Source organism: Schistocerca cancellata, chromosome 3 (assembly GCF_023864275.1).
Source record: "Schistocerca cancellata isolate TAMUIC-IGC-003103 chromosome 3, iqSchCanc2.1, whole genome shotgun sequence".
Classification (NCBI taxonomy): domain Eukaryota; kingdom Metazoa; phylum Arthropoda; class Insecta; order Orthoptera; family Acrididae; genus Schistocerca; species Schistocerca cancellata.
In genome coordinates this window covers 158,494,493-158,521,245 of record NC_064628.1, presented here as the reverse complement: position 1 = coordinate 158,521,245, position 26,753 = coordinate 158,494,493, and the positions used below count along the sequence as shown (strand labels likewise).

General features: G+C 44.9%; 1 protein-coding gene across 3 annotated transcripts in view; it reads left to right on the top strand.

Annotated features, from left to right (window-relative positions):
• LOC126174778 (zinc transporter ZIP11) overlaps positions 1-26,753 on the top strand; it is a 422,454-nt gene that overhangs the window by 310,890 nt on the left and 84,811 nt on the right. For all 3 annotated transcript variants that reach the window (XM_049921123.1, XM_049921122.1, XM_049921124.1), the window contains one exon: positions 18,939-19,097. In XM_049921123.1, the coding sequence (XP_049777080.1) occupies positions 18,939-19,097 (159 nt within the window). The remainder of the gene's footprint in view (positions 1-18,938; positions 19,098-26,753) is intronic.

The following is a 26,753-nucleotide window of genomic DNA, read 5'->3' as shown; positions in this document are numbered from 1 at the left end:
GCTTTCTGGCTGCAAAAATGTTTTTATTTCACGACTCACCATATTTCGTCTCCCTTGTGGTCAAGTGTACACAAAAAATTGGAATAGGCTGCGTAGGATGGAATCCACTGCACTAGAACATAGTGCCTCTCTCTCGTATCAAGTCATCGAAAAACGCTCCAGGAGCACAATGTTTTGATTTTTCGACACACTCTATTCTCCGATTCAAGATAGCCTCATGGTGAATTCATTATGGTTACTTCTTAAAATATTAGTGCACAGTGTTTTTATGGCGAGATGTTAGCAATGTTATCACATAGCTAATAATGGGAATGAAGATTTTCAACATGTTTACAGTCTGAGCCTCTTATGTTCAGTTGTTGTATCTAAAGTAATTTATATAGGAAACGGCACTTCACGACGATAACGATGGTAGGAGGGAACGTACCACAAGTTTGGTAAGGAGTTTCGTGATCCATTCCTCCAACAGCGCGGTTGACAACTGCTGGAAGATCGTTGGTGCATGTGGACGTGCTACAATACGTCTTTCCAAGGTATGCCACACGTGCTCGGTAGGATTTAATACGGGGTACGAGAAGGCCAGTCCATTCGCTGAATATCCTGTCGTTCCAAGTGCCCCTCAGCCCGCGCATTTCGCAGCGGCCGCGCTTTGTCGTCCATAAAAATGAAAGCAGGGCCGAATGCACAGGCAACCTTATACATCCCCACAGCATAACACAGGTACACTAAATCGCTCGTGTTCTGTTGCTGGGTGCAATAGTTTCCGTCCCATGGCGAGAGATGGGAATACGTAATGCACCCAAGAACATTGTCCAGTATGATCGTTTTGGAGGAATAAATATTATGGTGGGTTGGCATAATGTTGGATGAACATACAGGCCTCCAAATCTTTTAATACGGTACATTCACCTTTCAACGTTATTGTGACAATGGACTCCTCCCTCTTCTGCGTCTTTTCAGGGCTGCAGTCATTCTTGTGGATGATAATGCTCGACCCCATCGAAGAGCGTAGGAGGAACGGGAGGGTATTCGGCGAATAGACTGGCCCACCCCTTCTCCCGACATAAATCCCATCGAGAACTTGCGGGATGCGTTGGGAGACTTATTGTCACATGTCAACATACACCAGGAACAAAGAACTACCTGTAGCTGGCATTGCGACTGGTACGTCTTGTTTACATCTACATATGGACTATGTAACGTTACCCATGTCAATCAGTTTGTATTAACACGGAAGCCTGGCAGTGTGAACACTGGATGATAAATGGCCAGTGTCGTAAACATTTGTATAACCAGTGACAACATTTTACTGTAGTATGTACGGTCGTACAATTAAATAATAGCGATGCAGCTCAAGGGATTATGACGACGTGTAATGCCTGATGGCTGATAAATAATAATTTTATATTGATGTGAAGATGGCTTGTCAATGAGATGAAACTAGTTATCAGTAAAGATATTTTTGCGATCTTGACCTAGGATTTTTAATACATTCGTTATAAAAACGACTGTCTAGATGTTTCTGTACGAGTCGCGATTTACGTTACCCTCGCGATCCGTACGCTAAATGTACCTGTATGTTGGTAGCAGTAGGATCGTTCTGCAGTCTACCGCAAACACCGTTTCAGTCAACTTTCTCAGCATTGTATAGCGAAAACAAGGTCTTTATGTCCTGCGAGGATTCCCTTTAGAGTTCAAGTAGTATTTCCGTTACACTCGCGTTTTGATTCAACCTACTTATAACAAATCTAGCAGCGCGCTTGTGAATTGCTTCGATGTCTTTTTTTTAATCCGACGTGATGGAAACCCCAAATACTCAGGACCAAAGAATGTGTCGCACAAGTGTTCAGTACGCAGTCTCGTTTATACAGGGTGGTCAGAAGCAGTCTGAAAACCTTGTAAGGTTGTTGCAGGCAAGGTTGTACTGAGAAATAACTGTTAAAGAAAATTCTATATGTTTCGCCGTTCCCGAGTTAATTAGCATTGAAGTTGGCCTATCAGACTGTTCCGCACGCAAATGCAAGCGGTTCGCTAGAGCGGCTGTCGCCAAACGTTTGTTTCGTTTGGTTTCTTAAACTGAACAAGAAAGCTATACAAAACTTGGACATGGGACGGTAGTAAGGATCGAATGCGAGCCAAAGCCTGAGCAGTCACGTGCGGTGTCATCTGCGCTATGAGAACAACTGATACTAATTGTTGTATGTTTGTGGTGTCTGTTCTGTAGGACATGTTCGAACAAACGGGCACCACATATATATAATTAAGGCGAGGACGGCCAATGATCTCTTCAGTGCGGGTGCACACCAGGCTGATCTCTTAATGGAATGGGCGAAATGCCGCGAGTAATGAGTATAATGGACTGGCGCTATTACATCAGTAGTGTGTGGTAGAAGTTGAGAATTTGGGTCTGACGGGAGGCATGCTAGAGTAGTCTCTGCAGTTTCGATGACCATTGTGTCCGAATGGCACAGTGGCAGTGCATCAGCCTAGTAAGCAGGAGACCCGGGCTCGAATCGCGGTCCACCACAAAGTTTGAACTTTACACACTGATTTAAATCAATACCCCATGCAGCCAATGTCTGCTATTCCCTTATTTGTGCCTGGCGAGCCGTTTAAATTAGCGCGTGTAACGACCTGATTCGCTAACTTCAGAGCTAATCAACTCGCAAACGGCGCTTCGTATCGAATTTTCATAAGAATTATTTCTCAGCACAGCCTATCCAGCAGCACCCTTGCAAGCTTTTCAGGCTGTTTCTGACCACCTTGTAGATGAGCTACAGCTTTCTAGGACTTTACCAGTAAACCGAAGTAAACCATTCGTCTTCTCTACAGCAGACCTGACGTGCTCGTTTCATACCATTTTTCTCTCTGCAACGTTACGAGTAGATATTTAATCGACGTCACTGTGTTAAGCTGCGCAGTGGTAATGCTATATTCCAAAATTACAGGATTGTTTCTCCTACTCATCTACATTAAGTTACATTTTTCTACATTTGGAGCAAGCTGCATTTCTTCACACCAAATAGACATTGTATCCAAGTCGTCCATTATGCTCCTACAGTGGTTCAAAAAGATCACTTTCGCGTCACTACAGCACCTCCAGCAGTCGCAGATTGCAGCTCACAGCATCTGCGAGGTCGTTTACGTTTACCGGCTGCCTCCCCTAAGATTCATCAGGTGCATTTCTCTGGTGTTTCGGCAGATACACTATGTGATCAAAAGTATCCGGACACCTGGCTGAAAATGACTTAAAAGTTCGTGGCGCCCCCCATCAGTATGCTGGAATTCAATATGGTGTTGGCCCACCCTTAGCCTTGATGACAACTTCCACTCTTGCAGGCATACGTTCAATCAGAGGCTGGAAGGTTTCTTGGGGAATGGCAGCCCATTACTCACGGAGTGCTACACTGAGGAGAGGTAGCGATGTCAGTCGGTGAGGCCTAGCACGAAGTCGGCGTTCCAAAACATCCGAAAGGTGTTCTGTAGGATTCAGGTCAGCACTCTATGCAGGCCAATCCATTACGGGCATGTTATTGTTGTGTAATCACTCCGCCACAGGCCGTACATTACGAACAGGTGCTCGATCGTGTCGAAAGATGCAATCGGCATCCCAAAATTGCTCTTCAACAGTGGGAATCAAGAAGGTACTTAAAACGTCTATGTAGGCCTGTGCTGTGATAGTGCCACGCAAAACAACAAGGGGTGCAAGGACCCTCCATGAGAAACACGACCACACCATAACATCACCGCTCCCCAATTTTACTGTTGGCACTACACACGCTGGCAGATGACGTTCACCGGGCATTCGCCTTACCCACACCCTGCCATCGTATCACATCATTGTGTGCCGCGTTTCGTCACTCCACACAACATTTTTCCACTGTTCAATCGTCAAATGTTTATGCTCCTTACACCAAGCGAGGCGTCGTTTGGCGTATACCGATGTGATATGTGGCGTATGAGCAGCCGCTCGACCATGAAATCCAAGTTTTCTCAGCTCCCGCCTAACTGTCATAGTACTTGCAGTGGATCCTGATGCAGTTTGGAATTCCTGTGTGATGGTATGGATATATGTCTGCCTACTGCACATTACGACCCTCTTAAACAGTCGGGGGTCTCTGTCAGTCAATAGACGAGGTCAGCCTGTACGCTTTTGTGCTGTACGTGTTCCTTCGCGTTTGCACTTCACTATCACATCGGAAACAGTGGAGCTAGGGATGTTCTGGAGTGTGGAAATCTCGCATACAGACTTATGACGCAAGTGACACCAATCACCTGACCACATTCGAAGTCCGTGAGTTCCGCTGAGCGCCCCATTATGTTCTTTCACGATGTCTAATGACTACTGAGGTCGCTGATATGGAGTACCTGGCAGTAGGTGAAAGCACAATGCACTTAATATGAAAAACGTATGTTTTGGCTGTGTCTGGATACTTTTGATCACATAGTGTATTTGCAGTTTCATTTTTGCATTGTGTAGCTGGATTCAGCACAAAAATTAGTGCTCTTCACGGCCTTTATGCGACGGCCATTGTCAAGAGTAAAGCGTAGGTTTGTTTTCCATTACAGAAAAAAATATTGTTGAATCGGAATTTTACGTGTCCATTGGATAGAGCGCTCCCAAATTAGTCCGATATTTCTTTTATCGTTAGGTATAAACCGGGACAATAAAGCACGAAGAATAAAAAGCAATCCAGCAGCGACTGAGTAGCGCTGTATGCTTGGCGGTAGCAGACAGCGCGGGCCAGGGCAGTGCTGTCGCTGATGGAGTACTTGTTACTCTTCGTGTTTTACTGTCCATGTTAATACACATCGACAAAACGAATGTCGCACTAGACTAATGTGGGACCGCTATCGGATGGGCACATAAAATTCCGCTTTAACACTCATTTTGTCAGTTTCAGGAAACAAACCGACGCTCTTCGTCGAGAGTGGGCGTCGCACTATTTGTTCGGGCTGAGATCAGCTACACAACGCAAAAACCAAACTGCAAATGTCTGCCGAAACACCAGAGAAAATGTGCCTGACGACTCTTACGGAGACACCCTATATCGTGAACAGAAGCTGTGCCATCACACTTTACCCGCAGCCGGCTGGTGCGGTGCGGTGCGGTGTGGTGCGTGACAGCGGCGCGCCACGCCGTGGCGGAAGCGGCCGCCTATGAATGGAGCGGCCCGGCGAGCGCTGAATGAGCCGGCCGCTCGCTATAAATACCACGCATCGCCACATCCTCCCGCGCGGCCGGCGCCTCTTCCGCTTCCTACCGCTCCCCGCTCACTGCTCGCTATTTTTACTCGCCTCTGCGCCCTCTCACTTACTATCGTCTCAGTCCGTCCCTCCCCTCGACATGCCAGTTCGCCGCCACTTTTGCTCGGGAACGGGATTTTATCGTTAGGTTGTATTCCAACATCCCGTACACTGAACAGTTTATGCGGGCTTAATTTCTACCGTATCGCGCCGGAACAGCCTTCCGCCATCTACCAACTCGTGGAGATTTAAAATTGTTCCTGTATTAACTGAGGTGACAGCTATATGCACGTATACAAATGGCATTAGTGTCGCCCAACGTATGTAAGGGCGGTGAAATGGCGGACCTTTCATTTGTACTTGCAAGGGAACCTCCCCATCGCAACCCCCCTCAGATTCAGTTATAAGTTGGCACAGTGGATAGGCCTTGAAAAACTGAACACAGATCAATCGAGAAAACAGGAAGAAGTTGTGTGGAACTATGAAAAAAAAAAGCAAAATATACAAAATGGTTCAAATGGCTCTGAGCACTATGGGACTTAACTTCTAAGGTCATCAGTCCCCTAGAACTTAGAACTACTTAAACCTAACTAACCTAAGGACATGACACACATCCATGCCCGAGACAGGATTCGAACCTGCAACCGTAGCGGTCACGCGGTTCCAAACTGAAGCGCTTAGAACCGCACGGCCACACCGGCCGGCTATACAAAATGAGTAGTCCATGTGCAAGATATGCAACATCAAGAAGAGTGTGGGCTCAGGAGCGCCGTGGTCCCGTGGTTAGCGTGAGCAGCTGTGGAACGAGAGGTCCATGGTTCAAGTCTTCCCTTGAATGAAAAGTTTACTTTCTTTATTTTCGCAAAGTTATGATCTGTCCGTTCGCCCATTGACGTCTCTGTTCACTGTAATAAGTTTAGTGTCTGTGTTTTGCGACCGCACCGCAAAACCGCGCGATTAGTAGGCAAAAGTACGTGCCTCTCCAATGGGAACCGAAAACATTTGATCGCAAGGTCATAGGTCAACCGATTCCTTCACAGGAAAACACTTCTTATATATTCTATACGACATTGGTGACGGCACGTGCGTCACATGACAGGAATATGTTGTCGACCAACCTAACTTGTACACTTGGCGAATGGGTAAAAAGATTCTTCTACCTTGCCCGATTTAGGTTTTCTTGTGGATGTGATAATCACTCCCAAAATAGTGATGAAAACATAAGAGTTTGTCACATAAACTGCAACAAATGAATGCAACAGTTTCGATGTTTGTTTAGGTGTAGCGTCCCCATACTACGGCGCAGTTACCTCGCATCGGACGGACGGACGGATAGATAATAATTGTCTGAAAATAAAAAATTAAACTTTTCACTCGAGGGAAAACTTGAACCAAGGATCTCTAGTTCCGCAGCTGCTCACGCTAACCGCGGGACCACGGCGCTCCTGAGCTCACATTATCCTTGATGTTGCCTATCTTGTGCATGGACTACTAAGTTTGTATATTTTGCTTATTTTTTCATAGTTCCACACAATTTCTTCCTGTTTTCTCGATTGATCTGTGTTCAGTTTTTCAAGGCCTATCCACTGTGCCAACTTATAACTAAATCTGAGGGGGGGGGGGGGGGGTGATGGATGGGGAGGTTCCCTTGTTAGATAATTCGTGTCAGAAGGTTTCCGACGTGATTATTGGCGCACGACGGGAATTAAGAGGCTTTGAAAGCGAAATGACACTTGGAGCTAGACGCATGAGACACACCATTTCCAAAATCCTTGGGGAATTCAATATTCCGAGATCCACTTTGTCAAGAGTGTGCCGAGAATACTAAATTTTAGGCATTACATCTCACCACGGCCAACGCAGTCACGACGGCCTTCACTTAACGCGCGCGGAGAGCAGCGAAGTTTGCGTAAAGTTGTCAGTGCTAACAGACAAGCAAAATTGCGCAAAATAACCGCAGAAATCAGTGTGGGACGTACGACGAACGTAACCGCTAGGACAGTGCGGCAAAATGTGACGGTAATGGGCTATGGCAGCAGATGGCCGACGCGAGTGCCTTTGCTAACAGTACAACATCGCACGCATCGCCTCTTCTGGCCTTGTAACCATATACCATGTTTTCTGCTTTCTTAAGCCGGTATTATTGCGCGAAGTATCTTTTTCTGACGTTTGCAAGTCAGCTATGGCATCTTTTCTTGTTAAGCGGCATGTATGACATGTGAAGTTCTCACAGTATGCCCGCATCTCGTGGTCGTGCGGTAGCGTTCTCGCTTCCCACGCCCGGGTTCCCGGGTTCGATTCCCGGCGGGGTCAGGGATTTTCTCTGCCTCGTGATGGCTGGGTGTTGTGTGCTGTCCTTAGGTTAGTTAGGTTTAAGTAGTTCTAACTTCTAGGGGACTGATGACCATAGCTGTTAAGTCCCATAGTGCTCAGCGCCATTTGAACCATTTTTTGTCACAGTATGTTTCCACTGTGATGACGACCAGTGATCGAAACCGATTGCGAATAAATGTAATTGTAAGGTAGCACAATGTTTAACATACATTTCTCCAAGTATATCGATGCTGTTGGCAGTCGCCTGGAAAAAAATTAACATTATTTACTTGCAAACAAAACCCACCGAAAAACTCTCTAGAAACAAAATAATTTGTTGACACTCCGAAACGCATTGGTGTGTGATTAGTAATCACATAAATGGCTTTGTTCCTCCATGTTTCAGAGTGAAGTAGCACTTAAGAAATAACTGTTGTCCGATACAGTCCACTGTCTGATACTACCGGACCTTTCCCTAACGCCTGACCTTGTAAAGTATCATTTCCCAGCCGCACCTGTGTGCTCTTCCTGTTGTCAAAGCCACGTCGGTGTTCTGGAGATGGATCCTGTAGATAAAGGGCTAGTGTTTCCCTAGTCTTACTAAATGGATTTAGAGGAAACTATAACAGGCTGGTAAAAAGGCGAGTGATTTTACCAAGGAGCATGTATTTGTAGTTATTAGCGCTGGCAGAAAATGACCGATAAAATTCCCTGTATTTGTCTTCTGAGTCTCATAGACTGAAAGACAAGGATGTTCAGGAGCGGATTAGCGGCTCTCTAAATCGCTAACGCCTTGCAGGACTGACGTGGCAAGTTAATGGGTGTGGACCCTGGCGGGGGGAGGGGGGGGGTCGACTTCTCCTCTGAAGCGGTTTTCATCTCGGAAGTTGAGAGTTAGTGAACCTTCGTGATCACGATGTTACTTTTCCGGTACCGAAGACATTCGAAAATGCGTTCCCGTGAGTGGGCGTGAATTCCATTTCCCGTTTTTCAAGGCTGCTGTTGCCTTTTAATGAGCATCAAATGCTCGATAGGGAAAGACGTATCAGGTTGTGCAGCCAAGTAGCTAAATAGACGGGCATGTTTTAGTGAACGAGATAGACTTGTCAAAGATTAATGTAAGCCAATAAATTAATTTCTTTGCTTGGAAACATGGAGTAAGGTGTTAACGTCGAAACTCGGAAAGTTACTGAAAACAGTTGGATTGCTTTGTAGTTTATTGTGTTGCCAGGCTGTGAGACTGGGTGAGAAGTTTACCCCAGTCTCACATCCTGGCAACCTTTATTTAAACCGTTTTGACGGCGTAGCAGAGCAGAGAATTAACCTGGGTCCGCCAGTAAATGTTTCCGATTAAATCTGCGGGTTAGTAAGTAGCGTAATTTATCTCGCACTATTCACATCGTGAAGAGTACATGGAGCCGGCCGCGGTGGCCGAGCGGTTCTAGACGCTTCAGTCCGGAACCGCGCGGCTGCTACGGTCGCAGGTTCGAATCCTGCCTCAGGCATGGATTTGTGTGATGTCCTTCGGTTAGTCAGGTTTAAGTAGTTCTAAGTTCTAGGGGACTGATGACCTCAGATGTTAAGTCCCATAGTGCTCAGAGCCATTTGAGCCATACGACTGGTATATTTGGTGGGATTCGGTCCCACAACAGCCTGGTTTCCAGACCCTACTCTTCCTCCTTCCGGAATTTTTTTCCCGTACCTCCTATTGGTGGATACTAGCATAGTTATGTTATTTGGTAGGAAGTCTATTACATTGGAAGTAGCTGAAAATTTCAAATTTCAGCTCAGTTGCATGCTGTGTCCTCAAACAATTTTTGGGAGGGGCTGGACAAATGCCTGCTTGCAATACCACTATTGGAAACAATAATGTGATCAGTCGGGAATTTGACGTTGTGATTGGGTTTTTAAAGCACTAAATTTGTTCTGTACACTGTATTTGGAACGAGGAGGAAGGGCCTACTGCTTGACAGTATAGAGACAACCACAACAAATACCACTGCAAGACAGAACCACTGCAAGACAGAGTTGCCTGGGATGTATTGAGAAGCAATTAAAATGACACTTAAACCACGATCAAGTTGGTAGTAGTAGTACAGTTGTAGTAGTAGTAGTAGTAGTAGTAGTAGTAGTCATGGCTAGATATCGGAAATCGTTGAAACGCTTGCATGTCCCATTTGCGTATGTTCTAATGTCCACAAGCAGCGCCCCAGGCCAATGTCACACACTGCTAGTTGCCGCCATGTAACACGAGTCTTAGCGATTGCACCAGGTCTGCAGCTGGACTTTGCACAATGGAGAGGACCGCCCAGTGGTGGAGGGTGTCGAGGATTACTGGAATTGTTGGAATTTGTATGTTATCAGTACTGCCAGCGCGAGCACTCGCCATATTGATTCATCTGCTACCCTCTAATTGTAAAAGATGAGATTAAATATAGAGGTCATCACCTTTGGACAGGTATTTGGAAATGCTCCACAATGCTGCAAACTCTTTTACTTAACATATGTTGCGATGTCATCCACCTTCCAGTCAATAAGAAACACCACCTCTGTCTTTTATTTCAACCATCCAGTGTGTTGTGCAAGCACTATAGTTTACACCATGCAATAATATCCGGATGGTGTACAAAGCTGTATTAATACACAACTTGGATGTGTTACAGTAAAAAACCAATGTACCCAACTGCTTATGAAACAACAACACAAGAACCTTCTCCTTGTGATAGTCTGTAGGATATGCTCCTTCTACAGTACAGGCGACAAAACTTTACAACGGTCTGCACAAGCGACTTGGATCGCTGCCCACTTGATCCAGTGGACAAGTACCTGCATATTTAATAGCATCGCCACATATGCTCAGCGTCAGCAAACACATGGTATTTGTTTTCAAAATACTTGAAAAGAGGGATACTTGAATATCTTATTGAGTTTTCTTCTGGGGAACGTTAGCGAAGATGTTATAGTTCGCAGCTGCTCTTTGTAGGGTGGTACATAATAATGAGGATAGAGAAAATGTTTGGATGACAGACATGAATGCACCCTGCGGAGGCAGATCTCCTTCAGACAGCAAGCAGTACCTGTATGTAGTTAGGAAACACACCGCAATGCAGTAGCAGAATAGTCGTCCTTCTTCCAGTTCCTCTGTGATGTGGAGTCTTACTAATTTTCCCAAAGAGAAACACCACTATAACTGCTCGTATTGTCTTTTGTACTACTTTGTGGTGCAGGAGAAAGATTCGTTTGGCACTGGCCTTACATATTGTACAAAGTTGGCAGAGCTGCAACAACATGTTCCCATTTTCAACAAGTGGTAAAAACATTATGCTATCGCATTAACTCAGCTCCCCTTGTTTCTTCACTGGATGCAGGAAGTGGTACATACAGCATTCTCCAATTTCCACTCATTTCCGACTTAGATTGGAATGATCACAAGCACAAAGCTACAGGCAGAGCGCGACAGAGACTGAGGGACAATTACAAGATGCAGAAGGTGTGGCGTCGATAGTTACGATGCCACAAAGTAGGTGCACGCTTTCGTAAGTTGGCACTACGAGAGAAGACTAACTAGGCCGAGCACCGCGCCCTCTGGCCGACATTGTGGAGCTCAGCAAGTGCCGTCTTGATTTCTGGCCCATTTTCATCAAGAGCAGACGGCCTGAAAATATCTCTTCTACTACCGAGTGGGCTTGCTTCCTATTGAGACTTTTGTATTAGTTACGTTCAGTTAAAGTTTGGACAGCAACGAGTATTTGTTAGCTTTGAGATTATACAGAACAGTCATCCTAACTTCACAGGATTAGACGTTGACTACGGCTTCACACCTATTTGCCGATCCTAGCCAAAGTTACGTATGCATTTGATATTTACTTGTGTTCTTGACTCTATTAAAAATGTTGAAGTAACATGCAGTTCCGAAGTGCTTCACCTCTCCTGCTCCTACTCACTTCCTTCACTCTCGGCGTATGTTACAGAAGCAGTTCCCAGGAGCAGACCCACGCGCCGCCTGTCCAGGTGGGATACAGAAGAAGGGACTCTCTAAAACAATATTGTTGTTTTGCTGTATGCAGTCCTTAGCACATAGAGTCGAAGAAGGTGACTCATTACGATTATATGATTCGCATTCCTCGTTAAAGGATATCTCCATAGCATCCAACGCAAGTATGTGGTTGATTGGACAGCCTTGATTCCAAATCGCAGACAGCATTTCTACCAGAAAACGTAACACTATAAATTTGAAAAGTTGGTTTATTGCTCATAGGATTGTGTGCAATTCTTATGGCTTCAATCTAGCGCTGCACTTTTTGAGTAATTCCTCACATAGCACGTCATCTGTTGTATGTGATCATTCTGAAGCAGCCATCATCCTCACACGCTTGTAACCCCATGGATATATCGCAGAACCTCTGTTACACTGTCTACATGATATTAAGATAGAATGCTTTACAAATACTGTTAGTTAGCGTGGGAAATATCTAGCAGCAGCATGAGAGAAATGCAAATATAGGCTTAATACTACATTCCTTAGCCGAATAACTTTCTAAATTTGCTGAGGAGGATGATTTTATTCCGACCTTACACCGCTGGCGACGCAGACTTCCAGTCTGTCAGCCGCGATCACCGTCTACATTAAATATCGCAGTATTTATGTGGAAGACCACTTAATTCAGAAGCAATACCATACGCCTCTTTATAGAAGATGTTTAGTTCTTAACATGGATATCATTAACGATAATTGTATGTGTGCTCCTGTAGAACCAAGACCGCTTTTTTATGCAGGGTGCCGCGCGGGATTAGCCGAGCGGTCTATGGCGCTGCAGTGATGGACTGTGCGGCTGGTCCCGGCGGAGGTTCGAGTCCTCCCTCGGGCATGGGTGTGTGTGTTTGTCCTTAGGATAATTTAGGTTAAGTAGTGTGTAAGCTTAGGAACTGATGACCTTAGCAGTTAAGTCCCATAAGATTTCATACACATTTGAACATTTTTATGCAGGGTGACAGTAACATGATCGTTACGATCCTGTTTTTAATAGCTGGTCGCTTATAAGACGATTACGTCTCTCTTCCTAAGACACTGTGGTACTACGCGCAAGAAAACAAATGATGGCATACACTATGTGATCAAAAGTATCCGGATACCTAGCTGAAAAAGGCGTACAAGTTCGTTGTGCCCTTCATCGGTAATGCTGGAATTCAGTATGGTCTTGGCCCACTCTTATCCTTGATGACAGCTCCCACTCTCGCAGGCATACGTCATACGTTCAATCAGGCGCTGGAAGTTTTCTAGGGGAATGACAGCCTATTCTCCACGGAGTGCTGCACTGAGGAGAGGTATTGATGTCGGTCGGTGAGGCCTGGCACGAAGTCGGCGTTCCAAAACATCCCAAAGATGTTCTATAGGTTTCAGGTCAGGACTCTGTGCAGGCCAGTCCTTTACAGGGATGTTATTTTTGTGTAACAACTCCGCCACGGGCCGTGCATTGCGAACAGGTGCTTGATAATATTGAAAAATGCAATCGCCATCCCCAAATTGCTCTTCAACAGCAAATCTGCGAACAATGTAAGCGGGCTACTAAAATTATCACCTAAACATTTTATAAAGATCGTGTACAGCAGATGGCCAATAACACTTCCTTCGAACACCAGATACCACTTCTGTTTTACACAGTGATTTTCCGTCAGTTCTGTGAACTGAGACATTTATGACAGGAAATTACAAATCCTGTCGTACAGCTGCTCCAGAGGCACACAATTTTATTAGAAGTTGCTTGTGAGGCACGGTTTCAAAAGAATTTTGGAAATCTAGAGATGCGGAACCAATTTGAGATCCCTTGTCGATAGTACTCATTACTTCATGTTGATAAAGAGATAGTTGTGTTTCATAAGAACGATATTTTCTGGATCCGTGCTTACTATTTATCAACAGATAGTTTTCTTCGAGGTAATTCACAGTGTTCGAACACAGCATATGCTCCAAAATCCTACTTCAAATCGTTCGTGGTATGGTTCTGTAATTCAACGAATTACTCCTGTGTCCTGTATTCAGTTTGGTGTGACCTGTGCAACTTTCCAGTCTGTAAGTATGGATCTTTCGTCGACCGAGCGGTTGTTTGTGACTGTTAAGGATGGAACTATTATATCAGCATACTGAGCAAGGAAGCTAATTGGTATACAGTCAAGATCGTAGGATTTGCCTTTACTCTATGATTGTAGTTGCTTCACAACTCCGAGGATATCTACTTGTAAGTAACTCATGTTTGCAGCTGTTCTTGGTTCGATTTCTGGAACAGTGGCTTGGTGTTCTGTGGTGAACGCATTGCGGTAACCCGTGTGTAGTAACTTTGCTTTAGTGGTATTGTCATCAGTAACATTACCGTTGCTATCATGAAGTTACCGAGTGTGTCTTGTCGCTGGTATAATTTACATAAGAACAGAATCTCATTGGATTTTATGCAGATGTCGAGAAAGATTTTAATTGTGCAAATTATTAAAAGCCTCTCACTTTCAATTTCGCGCTAAATTTCGAGCTTCAGTAAAGCATTGTCAGTGCTGGAGATCCTCCGTTCTTTTAAATTTCACATGCTTTTTTCGTGGCTTCTGCATTAGTGTTCCGAACTATTTTGTGTACCATAGGTTTCCAGAATCATTGCTTATTAATTTATTTGGTATATCTCTCTCCTATACTGTCTCTTACGAAACGTAAAGCGAATTTTTATCTGCTTTTGTGAATAGAAATGTTATAGTAACTCAAAGGAACTATCAATTTCGATTTTACTACAAGGTAAACTACTTCTAACAGCAATAAACACTGGACCACCAACTATATTTATTCTGGCCTTTTTGAACGCCGTTAGGTCCTTCAAAAATTCGGCTCTGCTTATCGCCGACTTTAGCCAGCTTTCAGTGCCTATAACACTTGGAGCTATGGCTTTTCTCAACACAGCTTCGACAATTTACAACTGCAGTACCGATTTTTGCTAGAGATCTACCCTCGTCCTGTGGTTGCCATACACCCCTTTTAGGCTGATGCCCTTTGTGTTATTTTCCGAGATCCTCTAACCTAAAAAAACTGCCTTTTTCTCTACACAGCTCCCGCTACCAGCGTGGCCACTTTCTGTGTTTAACGAGTCCGTGACCTGTTTAGCGGAACCCGAAAACCCACGACACTGTGGCGCAAATTGAGAAGTCTACAGCCTCGTGCTCGCAGAACTGTCTGATCCTATGCTTCAGATCCTCCACTCGGCTTTGTACCAAAGGTCCACATTTGGTCCTGATGACAGTGCTACTGTTGGTAAGCTCTGCCTTCATCTTGCAAGCAGGACTTGCAGTTTTTACCTCTTGAGATACCTGAAACTAGAGAGTATCTTTTCCAATCCAAAGAGAAACACATCGTTGTAACGAAATGAGCCACCCCCTGCGGTTGGCTGCACCCTGTGCCCTTCATGACATCCGGAAGCATGCGTTCCGCCTCTGGGGTGACTCTGTGAAGTATGCACACAGAGTACGCACTGGACTGCTTCCCCTCCTTGGCAGCCATATCCCTAAGGCGCCCCGTTTCATGTCTAACTTTTTATCTCGCAACTACCAGTAATCCTACTCTCTGCCCAGATCTTGCAGGCCAAGAGGCTTCCCCTGAAACAGAGCAAGCGATTGCATTTGGTTCAGGATCTTTGTCAGGTACAGATAGCGCTTGAAACCTGTTTGTCAGACGAACCGGCGGGGCCCTTCGATCGTCCAACCAGAATATATTTTGATCCCTGCCACTGCTTGGAATGATCCCACTCCACCACGTGACAGGTTAACTTCAGTGCAGGCAGTAATCAGGGCGGCCACAGTACTGGGATACAAATGACGTGATGTACGTCCCTTGGATCCGCATATCCAGTCCCCATAAGTGATGCGCATTGGCAACAGGCAAGAGGCTTCTAGCTGTGTGACCAAAACCTGTATTACCTGGAGCTTTGAGCGAAGGGTCACGAACTCGGCTCGCATCTGAATGCAGCTGTTACAGTCCCTATTCATACTAAAGACGGCGGACACACACACACACTAGTTAATTATTAAAATGTAGGATTGTGCCTGACAGTTATGCAAACACACACGAAATTTGGGTATTTGAACTAAAAACACACTTAACGAGCAAAATAAGCCTTTTTTAAAAATATAACTGCTAACAAGCCTGTTTGAAAAACCTATGTAGTTGAGATGAAGTACCACCCTCGAGACTTACAGAAATTTGAAAGATACATCATCAAAGATTCTCATACTATTTGCAGCATTTCTAGAGGAACTGCAGCGTAACTTTCTTGGTGATTCTCTTCGAAAACAAAATATATCACTCAGTGATATATTTTGTGAGACATACCTATGTTCATCTTCCTTGCGATAACATTGAGGTTATAGATTCACTTGATGTTAAGCCACAGAAGTCAGTACCATAAGAAATTCGCTGGATATGTTCGATGTCCAATGTACAACGCAAAACAATGATAATTTATATGTGAAATAGTTTAGGATCGCCTGATACTAGATCGCTTTCTATTTGTAGGACACATGACTGGAATTTAAAGGACAGCTAATCTAAAATTATCGTATTATTCTAAGCTGAAGAATATCACGAAGTGAAAACTTTCAAGCTGCTTCAGCTAACCTACAAATCATAGGGAAGTGACTATGAATAAATGTACTCTGCAAGCCTTCACACTACACATTGTGAAGTATATCTTATATCGCTGCTAGTTGTTCCCTTTCCTATTCCACTCGCAAATGAAGCAGTGGGAGAACAATTATGTCCCTTCATGCATTAGGTCTTCTCTGCCAGGTAACTCTAAAGCATCCAAGTGGCGTTGACCTCTACGTCTTGTACTGTGCAGTATGTGTTGTGATGGGACTCTATCTTTGGCAGACATATTTTAAACTGTTCTTCGATGATGTTGTCAAGTATGTGTTGGAACGTAATGGTTATGTTCCCCGATCTCTGGTGAGGGTAGAATGCAATTCCAATATGTCACCACAGCAGCAAAATATGGAATATCATGTAAGGTTTATGATTGGACTGAAGAGTTCCTTGCAAATAGCGTGTTTTCCTTAATGGTTGATACTCATTTCATTGATTTCGGTACTATATTAGCTGGTTTCGGCCCAAAAGTCAGTGTTGTCGGGACAGCATAGGAGGAGACGGACTGTACTCTTCCGCTGTATGTATGCACTATGCAGTGTGTATATTCCGCATTGCTAGGAAACAGGAGTATGTGATATATCACAGTACTCCTTTCAGATTTTACAGGGATTATTCACTCCACACATGCTGTTGTTGAGGGAGTCACATCTGCATTCGCCTGAATTTTTTTAGAAATCCTGTGGAAACATCTGATGTGTATACTGACACGAATATCCGTTAGAAATACTGTTAAGTGTGGATCTTTGTTTCCTAGTTGTTGTGGTTATGAGTCTGTAGCAGAAATGGGAACACTCAGCGTAATAATTCAATGGATAGTACTGTCACATGTCGAACTACACATTTTAAATGGTAACTGTTCTACCACCTATGTTGCTCTCCAAGAAATACATTTAACTGACGTCTATTCTCTGTTTTTTTTTTCAGGCCTGTTATGAATTCTGTCTGAATGATTGAAAAACCCACAATCACTGAGCCGGAATGTAACGTAATTTCGTAAACAGATGGTCATTTTATATTTCCCCACTATTTTAATATGGGTTTGTGTGCAATGCTGTCGAAAATAAGCTAGTAGTGGTGGGGATTGGAACTACTTCATAGAATTTTGAATACCCTGCCATTTACAGTCCTGCGGTATCGGAATCTAAATAAAGAGTCAGTGTCTGTGGGGGCACCTGAGTCTATGGTCTCCGCAAGGTTGCCCAGCTCCGGTATCGTTCGAGCAGCGGGCGACGGGCGAGGTGCTGTGGTTACACGGCTTACGTCAGTCGACACATAGTCGCTGGACAGGGGCATACTTTGGTGTCTGATGGCCGGGTGGCCCTCTCTGACTGCTAACAGTGGTGCGTCCCCGTTGGTTCTTACAATCAGCCTGTTACTGCTGACGGAGTGTTCAAACGTGTGTGAAATCTTATGGGACTTAACTGCTAAGGTCATCAGTACCTAAGCTTACACACTACTTAACCTAAATTATCCTAAGGACAAACACACACACCCATGCCCGAGGGAGGACTCGAACCTCCGCCGGGACCAGCCGCACAGTCCATGACTGCAGCGCCGGAGACCGCTCGGCTAATCCCGCGGCGACGGACAGTGGCAAGGCGGCGGCGCGGATTTCTTGGTCTGTCCGGCGATTGTGAACTTTGCGATTGTGGAAAGAGGCCTCTCCCTGTCATGGTTGTCATTTAAAGGAAGATGCAATTGCTACTACTACCCAGTTCCCAGCAGTTGCTTAAGCGTAGCTAATTTGGATTTAAAATTAGGACAAGCCATATATATACAAACTTAGGGTGACAGTTGCTTAGGCTGTGATATCATTTGGGTGGTCGGAAGTTGCTTAAACTTAATACAGCTGGACTTCAACTTGTGGTAGGCGATATGTGATGTCAGGGGAAAACCTGGTGGTCATCTTTATTTCTTTACTTAGAATAAGTGACTTGCAACAATGAGTGGCAGATCCATGATGTCTGAGTGAAAAGTAGCTTGAGGATAAGCGGTTTTTCATGTCACTGATTGTAGGAGTGCAGAATAGTTGCTACCTGTAAGATGAAAAACAGTTTTACATATCCAGTGCCAGGCTGGTATGATTTGTCTAACGGGCAGTATCCTTTGTCTAACAGAGAGGCTTGGACCTTCAGAGGTAATGAACATCCTTTGTGTCAGGTGAGTGACGCCAGGGAAAAACCCAAAAAATGTGTCAACTATGTTGCCACCTCGAATTTCAGCAGGACAAAGCATCATCTCGGATCTTTTAATTTCCCACCAATTTGTATGTCGGACAACAGTCCTACATTCACAGTAACGTCATAGGTAGAAGGGGGAGAGGACCCTACAATTGTGCTATTTTGAATTTTTCGCCATTTTATACGTTGGGCAATTGTCCTATGTCGTAGGGGGTGGAGCTCTGGTAACAGTGCGTGATGTCATGGGAGGTAGAAATATGGCAAAAGCGCAGAGCACTCCTGAAATGGTGCTGCCTACCTGCTGACATAAAACCAGTGGACACATTAATTATATTTTAGAGACAAGTCGTTTTGCAGTGCAGTATATCGGATTAGGTAGCTTGCCTGTAGGGTGTGGACTGGTAGTTGTCATTACTTATTACCGTTCTCTCGACACTCAGTGATTAAGATCCGCTTTTGGGAGCTGCTGTTTGGGGGTGCCTGATCGGCGAGTACACGCAGGCCGCGACCGTGTGTGTCTGCAGGTACGGCCAGCTGAGCGGCGTGGTGGAGCCCATCTTCGGCGTGGTCGGCGCCGCCACGGTGGGCATCGCGCGGCCGCTGCTGCCGTACGCGCTCTCCTTCGCCGCCGGCGCCATGGTCTACGTTGTGCTGGACGACATAGTGCCCGAGGCACACTCCAGGTATGCCCTGCCCTGGCTCGCTTGTTCTATGCCGTCCCCGCTTCTACCTTACACGAGTTCTTGCCAGCTGTTCCGTACTGCCAGTGACAAACGGAGGCAAAAAAAACTCATCTTGCATGAGTGACGCAATGAGTAAAGCGACTTATGGCAAAAGGAGAACTGGTTTTCGCCGATAGCCGAATACTTACTTAAAATGACTGGCTTAAGAAATGCATATGGCTCGCAGTAAACAAAAATAATAGAGAACGGACTCAAGAGTGTATCTGTCCCTCGAAACAGACATACGAATCGGTTAAATGTCAGTTTGAAGAATGCCGGAACACACAATGCATATTTGATAGTAACAAGTATGCCCAGAGCTATTTGTCGTGAAACTTAAAAACTCTTTCATTATTCACTGCAAAACTAATGTGAGAAATCTCATTAGCTCATATCCTGGGTACATCATAAGTCAATTGCGCCGAAATAATTGAGAGACAAGAGAGAGTTGTAGGCCAGTTTTGTGGCTAATCATGAAGTAAGCGCGTAGCAAATAAGCTTATTAATATGCTCAGACTGTCGCTGTCCGCCTCAAGACTCAAATCGATGTTGTTCATCGGTTTCTGTTTCCAAGCCGATGCGCAGTACGAATTTATTTCAGCTATTTAGAAATTTAACCGCGTTTTCTGCCTAGAATTGCTGAGTGGACTTAGAAAAAAAGAAGAAAATTAATGACATTTTGCAATGAATTATTCTAGTCAAGCTGCATATAGTTTAATTAGTAATCCTTCTTCCTTTCTACAAGCTTGTTTCGGCTATAGCGCTATTCTCAAGTAAACCTGTAGATATTAAAGTTGGTGAGTCCTCCTACGTTTATAAAAGTTGTTCGTAAAGGTCGGTTTACATATATACTAACGTCTAGTCGCAATAGACACCCACCCCCGCTGCATCAGTGAATTAACTTTATAAAAGACATATTTACGCCAGTGACTGTAACACTTTCTTTATTTCACGATTGCAATATCGCCCTTAGGCCATTATCAAGTGAAGCTGAAATATACAGAATGTTCTTAAATTATTTAACAAAATCGTTGTGTATCTTGATATTCGGCCGATTACACAGAATGAAAAATGCAATTGCATAAGCATGTTACTTACATGATATGGCCATTAGGCCATGACAACCTAAAATGAGCTGACACATTCATATGTCGTTGTCATTACTATTAAATACATTGATGAGCATTGTTTTGCTCTGTTTGGAGTACCATTACAATATATGTAATCCGTTTACGCGCCAAAACGGATATCAGTAGCCTGTAAACAGTAATCTGCCGCTGCAGTTTAGTGCATGTGTGACTAGTGCTGGCTAATGAACATGAGTGTCTACAGACTATGTTGTTTTATGACATATGGATATGTGTGCTCACACTAAGTAACAGCGACACCAATGTATTTAATAGTCATATTATGACGTATGCTATGCTCCAGGCCCGGCCGAAAAGGAAAAACATAATTCGTGGACTTCTTGAAATTTAAACAAATTCATGGTTGTCATGTTGTTTCTGCCTGTAATTCGCGTCTTTCTTGCACGATATTTCAAATGCTTGACTCGCAGTCTTCTTCAGGTGCTGTCCGATACTGATTCCAGTGTGATGCTGACGCTAAAATGATGGACCTTATCCCTGGCCCAAGTCGTATGAGTTTAAGCTGTGAGAAGCTGTTCCTCCTCTATTCCTGAGTGGTTGGGTTGTTCTTCCTCTGGTTCTGGTTGGACCTCTAGGTTATGTGGAACAAAGAATTAACGGCCAGACGTCTGTGGCTTCTTGTTCTTTTTCTTCTTCTTGTTTTCTGGCTGTCCGATCTCTTATTTTGGTCATACGGGAGTGGTCCACTGGCGGCGAGCTCTGTTTGATGTACAGGACGGCTCGTTCCGTCATGTACCTCTATCCGCGTCGGTGAAGGTAGGGTAGCAGTTTATTAGCTCCAGATCCGCACGCCGGACGAGTTCCCTCCCTTTGATCTTCTGGTTTAGGGGTTCACAACCCCAGTGGAATGAATAGGGCTTGTGTGGGAGGGGAGGGATATCGGTTTCCGTGAAGGGATACGGATTTCCATGGTGGGGATAGCTGCCATCTCGAAGGGAGTCTGCAATCTTGGTGAGTACCTTCCTCCAACAATTCTTGTTGGGAAGGGGCAGGCACTCGAAGGCTCGTCTTCTTCTCCCTCGGTGTCCATGGGCGTCTCTTCCGTCGTCTTCCGTTTCGAACGGGGGCTGTCTTCTTGCTGTCGGCGGGTGTTCCCGACTCCATGTCCACCTCCCTAGCAGACTGCGTTTCCGCGTCGGCCAGGGAGACGGTCGTTTGCGTTTCCGCGTCTACCCCCATACTGGCGGGGGTCGGCGACTCTTCAGGTGTCGTGCGAGACACCTCGCGACGCATCTCGTCGAGTTCCGCCGGCCGCGGCCCGCTTCCCCTGCTTGAATAGGAGGACGGGGTGTCCACTTTGTCTTCTTGGGCCACCTCTTCATGTGTGGTGACCCCTTTCTGCCGCTTCCATGACTTCCGCCGCAATTCACACACGCGGCGGCGGTGCCCATCGCTTTGTCGCAGTTGCGTGTATCGTGCGGCTTCCCGCACTTCACACACGCTACCGCGCCGTCCCCTCTTCTGACACTTATAACATTGTAATTGTGCCAGGGGCTTCCGCTTCTTATTCTTGTTGCCGCAACCGTTGCTCCCGACTGCCTTTAGCAGGAGCTTGACAGCGGCAGCAATCTTGCCTCTTCCTCCTTTCCTACGTCCGGACATTGCGATCGGCTAGTGGCGTAGGCGAGCGACGGTAACGAAGTGCGTGCGTCCTCATTCCAGTATGGAAGGAGTCCGGTATTTATGCCTACGTTGTGCTAGGCGTTCCCTTTTGCGGTCTGCGCCGCGCCTGGCGCTCAGTCCGCGGTGTGTGCCGACCAGTAGCAACGGCTGTCGCGTTTTCTTCTAGTCGCGGCTGTTCCGAACGCTGTGCGCATACTTTGTGGTTATTATCCGTTGTCAGTGTAGCTGAATTAAGTTCTGAATGGCGTCCAAGCTGTGCTAGACGTTTTATCTTCCGATTGTCGTCATTTGAGTCCTTCTGTCAGTTAGGACGTTCTGTTAACGTGGTGTGCCGTGTTAGGCGTCCCGTCCGAAGTTCTTGCCCCCCAGGAGTGGCTGCAATGTTATTGCAGGTACTGTGTCTGTTGTCTGAGGTACCATTTCACGTACGTCCTTTGTTACATGTACTGGGCTGTTATCTCTAATTTCATCTTTATACTTGTCTCTCTTGTCGTCTGGATGCTGCGTACGTTGCGTCTTCAGAAGATCGAATGCTGGGTTCCAAGCCGTGCTCAGCTGGAAACCGGTGTCCCGGCTAATGAGATTCTCTGCGACCTTAATCTCAATACATTCTTTGATGACGCTGTCACAGTATCTCGGTGTTTGTGTTAAAATCTTGGTATCATTATACTTCATAGAATGACCGAGTTCTAAACAATGGTCGGCAATCGCTGACTTGGTAGCCTGTCTCGGTCTGGTGTGCCTTTGGTGCTATTTGCGCCTGATGTCAACGGTCCTGGTCGTCTGGCCGATGTATGCCATACCACATTCACACGGTACGTGGTAAACGCCCGGTTTCCGTAAACGCAGGTCATCCTGCACACTCCCTAGCAGAGCCTTAATCTTGGTTGGGTGCGTGGAACATGCTTTTAATGTTATGTTTGATGAGAATTCTGCTGATTTTGGCAGATATCGGACCAACATACGGCAAATGTGCAACCTTTTGCGTTTCTTCTTGTAGCTCTTCAAGAACCGTTTGTGGGGAAACAGGGCGCAGTGCCTTTTGAACTTCTGTGTTCTACAAAAATGGATACTTTTCTTCAGATGTTCACGTCGCAGCCACGAGTGACATGTTACAGCTTGCAGAAGTGATATCTTCTGACATTCAGTAGTCTGAAATTATGTCTCGTATGATTACATCCACGGTAGCTAATCACATACGAAATAGTGGTAGAAAATATTCAAAAAAATTTGTTATATTCTAACGGTGTTAGATTGGCACTGAAATTCCAAATTCGGAAATATAAAAAATACAGAATGACTGAGAAAACCGTGTTGGATATCAGCAAAAGTTAAAGTGAGGTGAAGAAGCTGGAAATAAACTTTAAAAAAATAAAAAACAAAAAAACACTTCTTCAACTTTGATAACATCACAAGCAGTTTGTTTGCTTACGAAACTTGACATCTGATTATCTTAATGGATTAATTGCATTACTTTCATGCTTGTTATTTTTAGTATTGACTGCCATAACTAAAGTTGTATAGAATGTGTTTTCAAAGTTACTTTTTTTCCAAGGAGCGGGATTCGAATGGATTAATGTAGGAAGTCTCACAAAGCCACTCTCAAACTGGCTGGTATAACCGACTTTAACAAAAAAAAATGGTTCAAATGGCTCTGAGCACTATGGGACTTAACATCTATGGTCATCAGTCCCCTAGAACTTAGAACTACTTAAACCTAACTAACCTAAGGACAGCACACAACACCCAGCCATCACGAGGCAGAGAAAATCTCTGACCCCGCCGGGAATCGAACCCGGGAACCCGGGCGTGGGAAGCGAGAACGCTACCGCACGACCACGAGATGCGGGCGACTTTAACAGCTTAGGACTGAACCAAGGAAATCCTCGTTCCTTCAGTTTGTCATATTATTGTGCTTTCAGGCCAAATGAACCGTGATGAACCAAATGAACTGTGATTGCACTTGGCTCTGTGTTGCACCACATAGAGTTTAAGATGGTCCCAGACCCTGGTGAAGACCTCTAGGAATATGCGTAATTTTCTGTCAACGGCGAGACAACCAAAAAAACAAAGATGTATAATGAGTGCTGAAGTCAGAGTATATTTCCCGTTGGGCTCAGCAGTGTTAAACTTGCAGTTCAGTAGAGTCGCTGATAATCACTGCTAGAAACTTGTGAGAATTCTGTAATGACTAAAAAGCCTGTATCCTGATTCCAGGAGGGGGCAACTGCCGCCTCTTGCCCCTCCCTCCCCTGGCCACTCCCTTGCGAATGTCTAGGGGCACTTCTGTTTAAATGCTATCCTGCCTTTAAAATGCTGTAAATAAAACTGCGGTGCTAATGGGGAAGATGACGAGTAATATGAAGAGTAAGACGACAAGATGCAGACTTTATTAATTTTTAATATAAAATTGGTTAACTTGGGCGTCACTACGTAAAACGTGAGGCACTTCCGAAATTCATTGTTCCTAATGCAAGTCAAAATCGAGGTCGATCCCGTCTGGACGTCTAGACATCGCCATTACGAGTTCTGGGAATGGTCTTAAGCTAGTTGCCAGATCATGCTCGTATTGACTGATAGAGAGGAAGATTTAAATAGGTGCTACGATACCATTCTTTCTACTGTCCGACAAGTCGCATTCATCTTTCTTTGTGCGCTTGTGAATTAGTCGTGCAACAGTGGCCCACTCGCACTTCAGTACGATCTGTTGTGCCCCAAACATAACTTTGGCTACCTTGATTCGCTGTTGGGAAAGCATGCATTTACAATGTAACCGGCGTTTTCCGTGCTTCTCATTGCTTCACATCTTTGGCGTTTGTCTAGATAGGAATACGATACACCTTGATTCGCTGTTGGGAAAGCATGCATTTACAATGTAACCGGCGTTTTCCGTGCTTCTCATTGCTTCACATCTTTGGCGTTTGTCTAGATAGGAATACGATACGAGATCAAGTTTTGCCGAAGCTAATGTAGAAAGGAAAGAAACCCTGAAATGGACCGCTTTTGTCATTAGTTCGAGTGGTCTTCGTAGGTGTGTGAGTTCCCTGCGTCATGTACGTAAGTGGCAGATGCCTAAAGTGCTTCCCATTTGGCAATCTACACATGGAGAGTGGAGGAAATTTGTCTATTTGTGAGGTATATGTTTCGAATTAGAAATAAACCTGTTGTCCTCTTGTAAGTGATGGGTAAACGGCTTCTGATGTCAGAGGGAGTCAAGCACATACCAGCTTCAATAATCATGTCCACAAGTTTCTAAAAACTAAGCATACGTAAGAAGTAAAAGTTGATTCCCTAAACAGTGCAGCGCTATTATTTCATAACAAGTTAAAGCTTAACCACCAAAGACATCTGACGCGACAATCTCCAGACCATGTAAGCATATTTCCAAAAACGAAGTTACTCATTTATGATTAAAAAGTTCACCAGCGTCGTGGCATGCTCTGTATGAGGTGCTTCAAGAACTCTGTTGGCAGTCGACGCTATTTCTAAGTAACCGGTATACGGAGATCTGTAGGTGATTGGTTAGCGTGTCGAAATTCCGAATGCAACCGAGACGTTTTCTGATGCTGTATCTCTTAACGTCAACACTATTGCCCCAACCATCAACAAAGATATGGAGCTCCATGCGACCAGTAGACGATAAACCTCCAACACCCACCTATTGGCGCAGTCACCACCACACTAGATTTTTATCAGCAATCACACCCTCTCCAGAAATATTATGACAAGAATTATTCTGGAAACTGAAACTTCTTTCGTTTGTAAAGAGATCACTCCTTCGTTCATTCGTAGTCCTGCTTGGACAATTCCGACTGCGCCATAAACAGGCTGTTCTCTGTACTGCTGTGAAAGGTTCTCTCTCTCTCTCTCTCTCTCTCTCTCTCTCTCTCTCTCTCTCTTACACACACACACACACACACACACACACACACACACACACTGCAAGACATCTAATAAATATACCAAATGCGTTGATATTATTATACATAATGTGTCAGGAAACTGCGACTCCTAAGTAGATGCACGCTTCTCAGAGAATAGGTCTTTAGAATCTATTAAATTTCGCCATTTTTCTTTTTCTTTGAGCTTCTGGCGAAATCTTGAAGTAACTATGGCACATGTGACACTGCTGAAGCTCGGGTCTATGTCCCGACTGCTTCAAGGCGTCCACGAATTCTGCCCTAGAAAACATGGTTTAAATGGCGTGTTTGTACCAAAGAGAATATTGTCTATTCACAACAGTTTGACATAGAAATTATTTATCTAAGGTCAACTTGAAACTTTCCTCCTCGTCCGTCGTCTCGGTGCTTCTGCAGCTTCTGGTAAATGAAGTCCTGTCGCGGCCGCGGCCAGAGTCCACGCACTCTTAGCAGAGTGCGGTGCGCGACACGAATCGCGCGACTTTTTGCTCCGTAGACTTCCTCGCAGCCGTTTGTAGGCGGTTCTGGATAATTCCTAGGCCCTGCTACACCTACGCTGTAAAGCCAGATAAGGGTGGCAGCCTCGCTTAGACCCGCGAGTCAGGGTTAAAACAGTTACTTACGATATACCGTTATTTAATGTCCTGAAGCCATCTGACTGCCTTCAAAAGCCTCCAAGCCCGACCACTGGTTTGTACAACAAACACCGCAAATAGTGACTACACCGTCACCAAACAGTTTCTCCCATTTCTTCTGTAGACCACACAGTGTATGTCAAAGACGGTAAACACTTATACGAATACTCCACGCTTCCAATTTCTGTTGGACCAAAACGCAATTTATTCTTCTTCTAATAATCCTAGCCAAGTACGCTTCGTTAGTGACACAATGCATCCAGCTAGCCTGTTGCGCCCCATTCTGTTAGG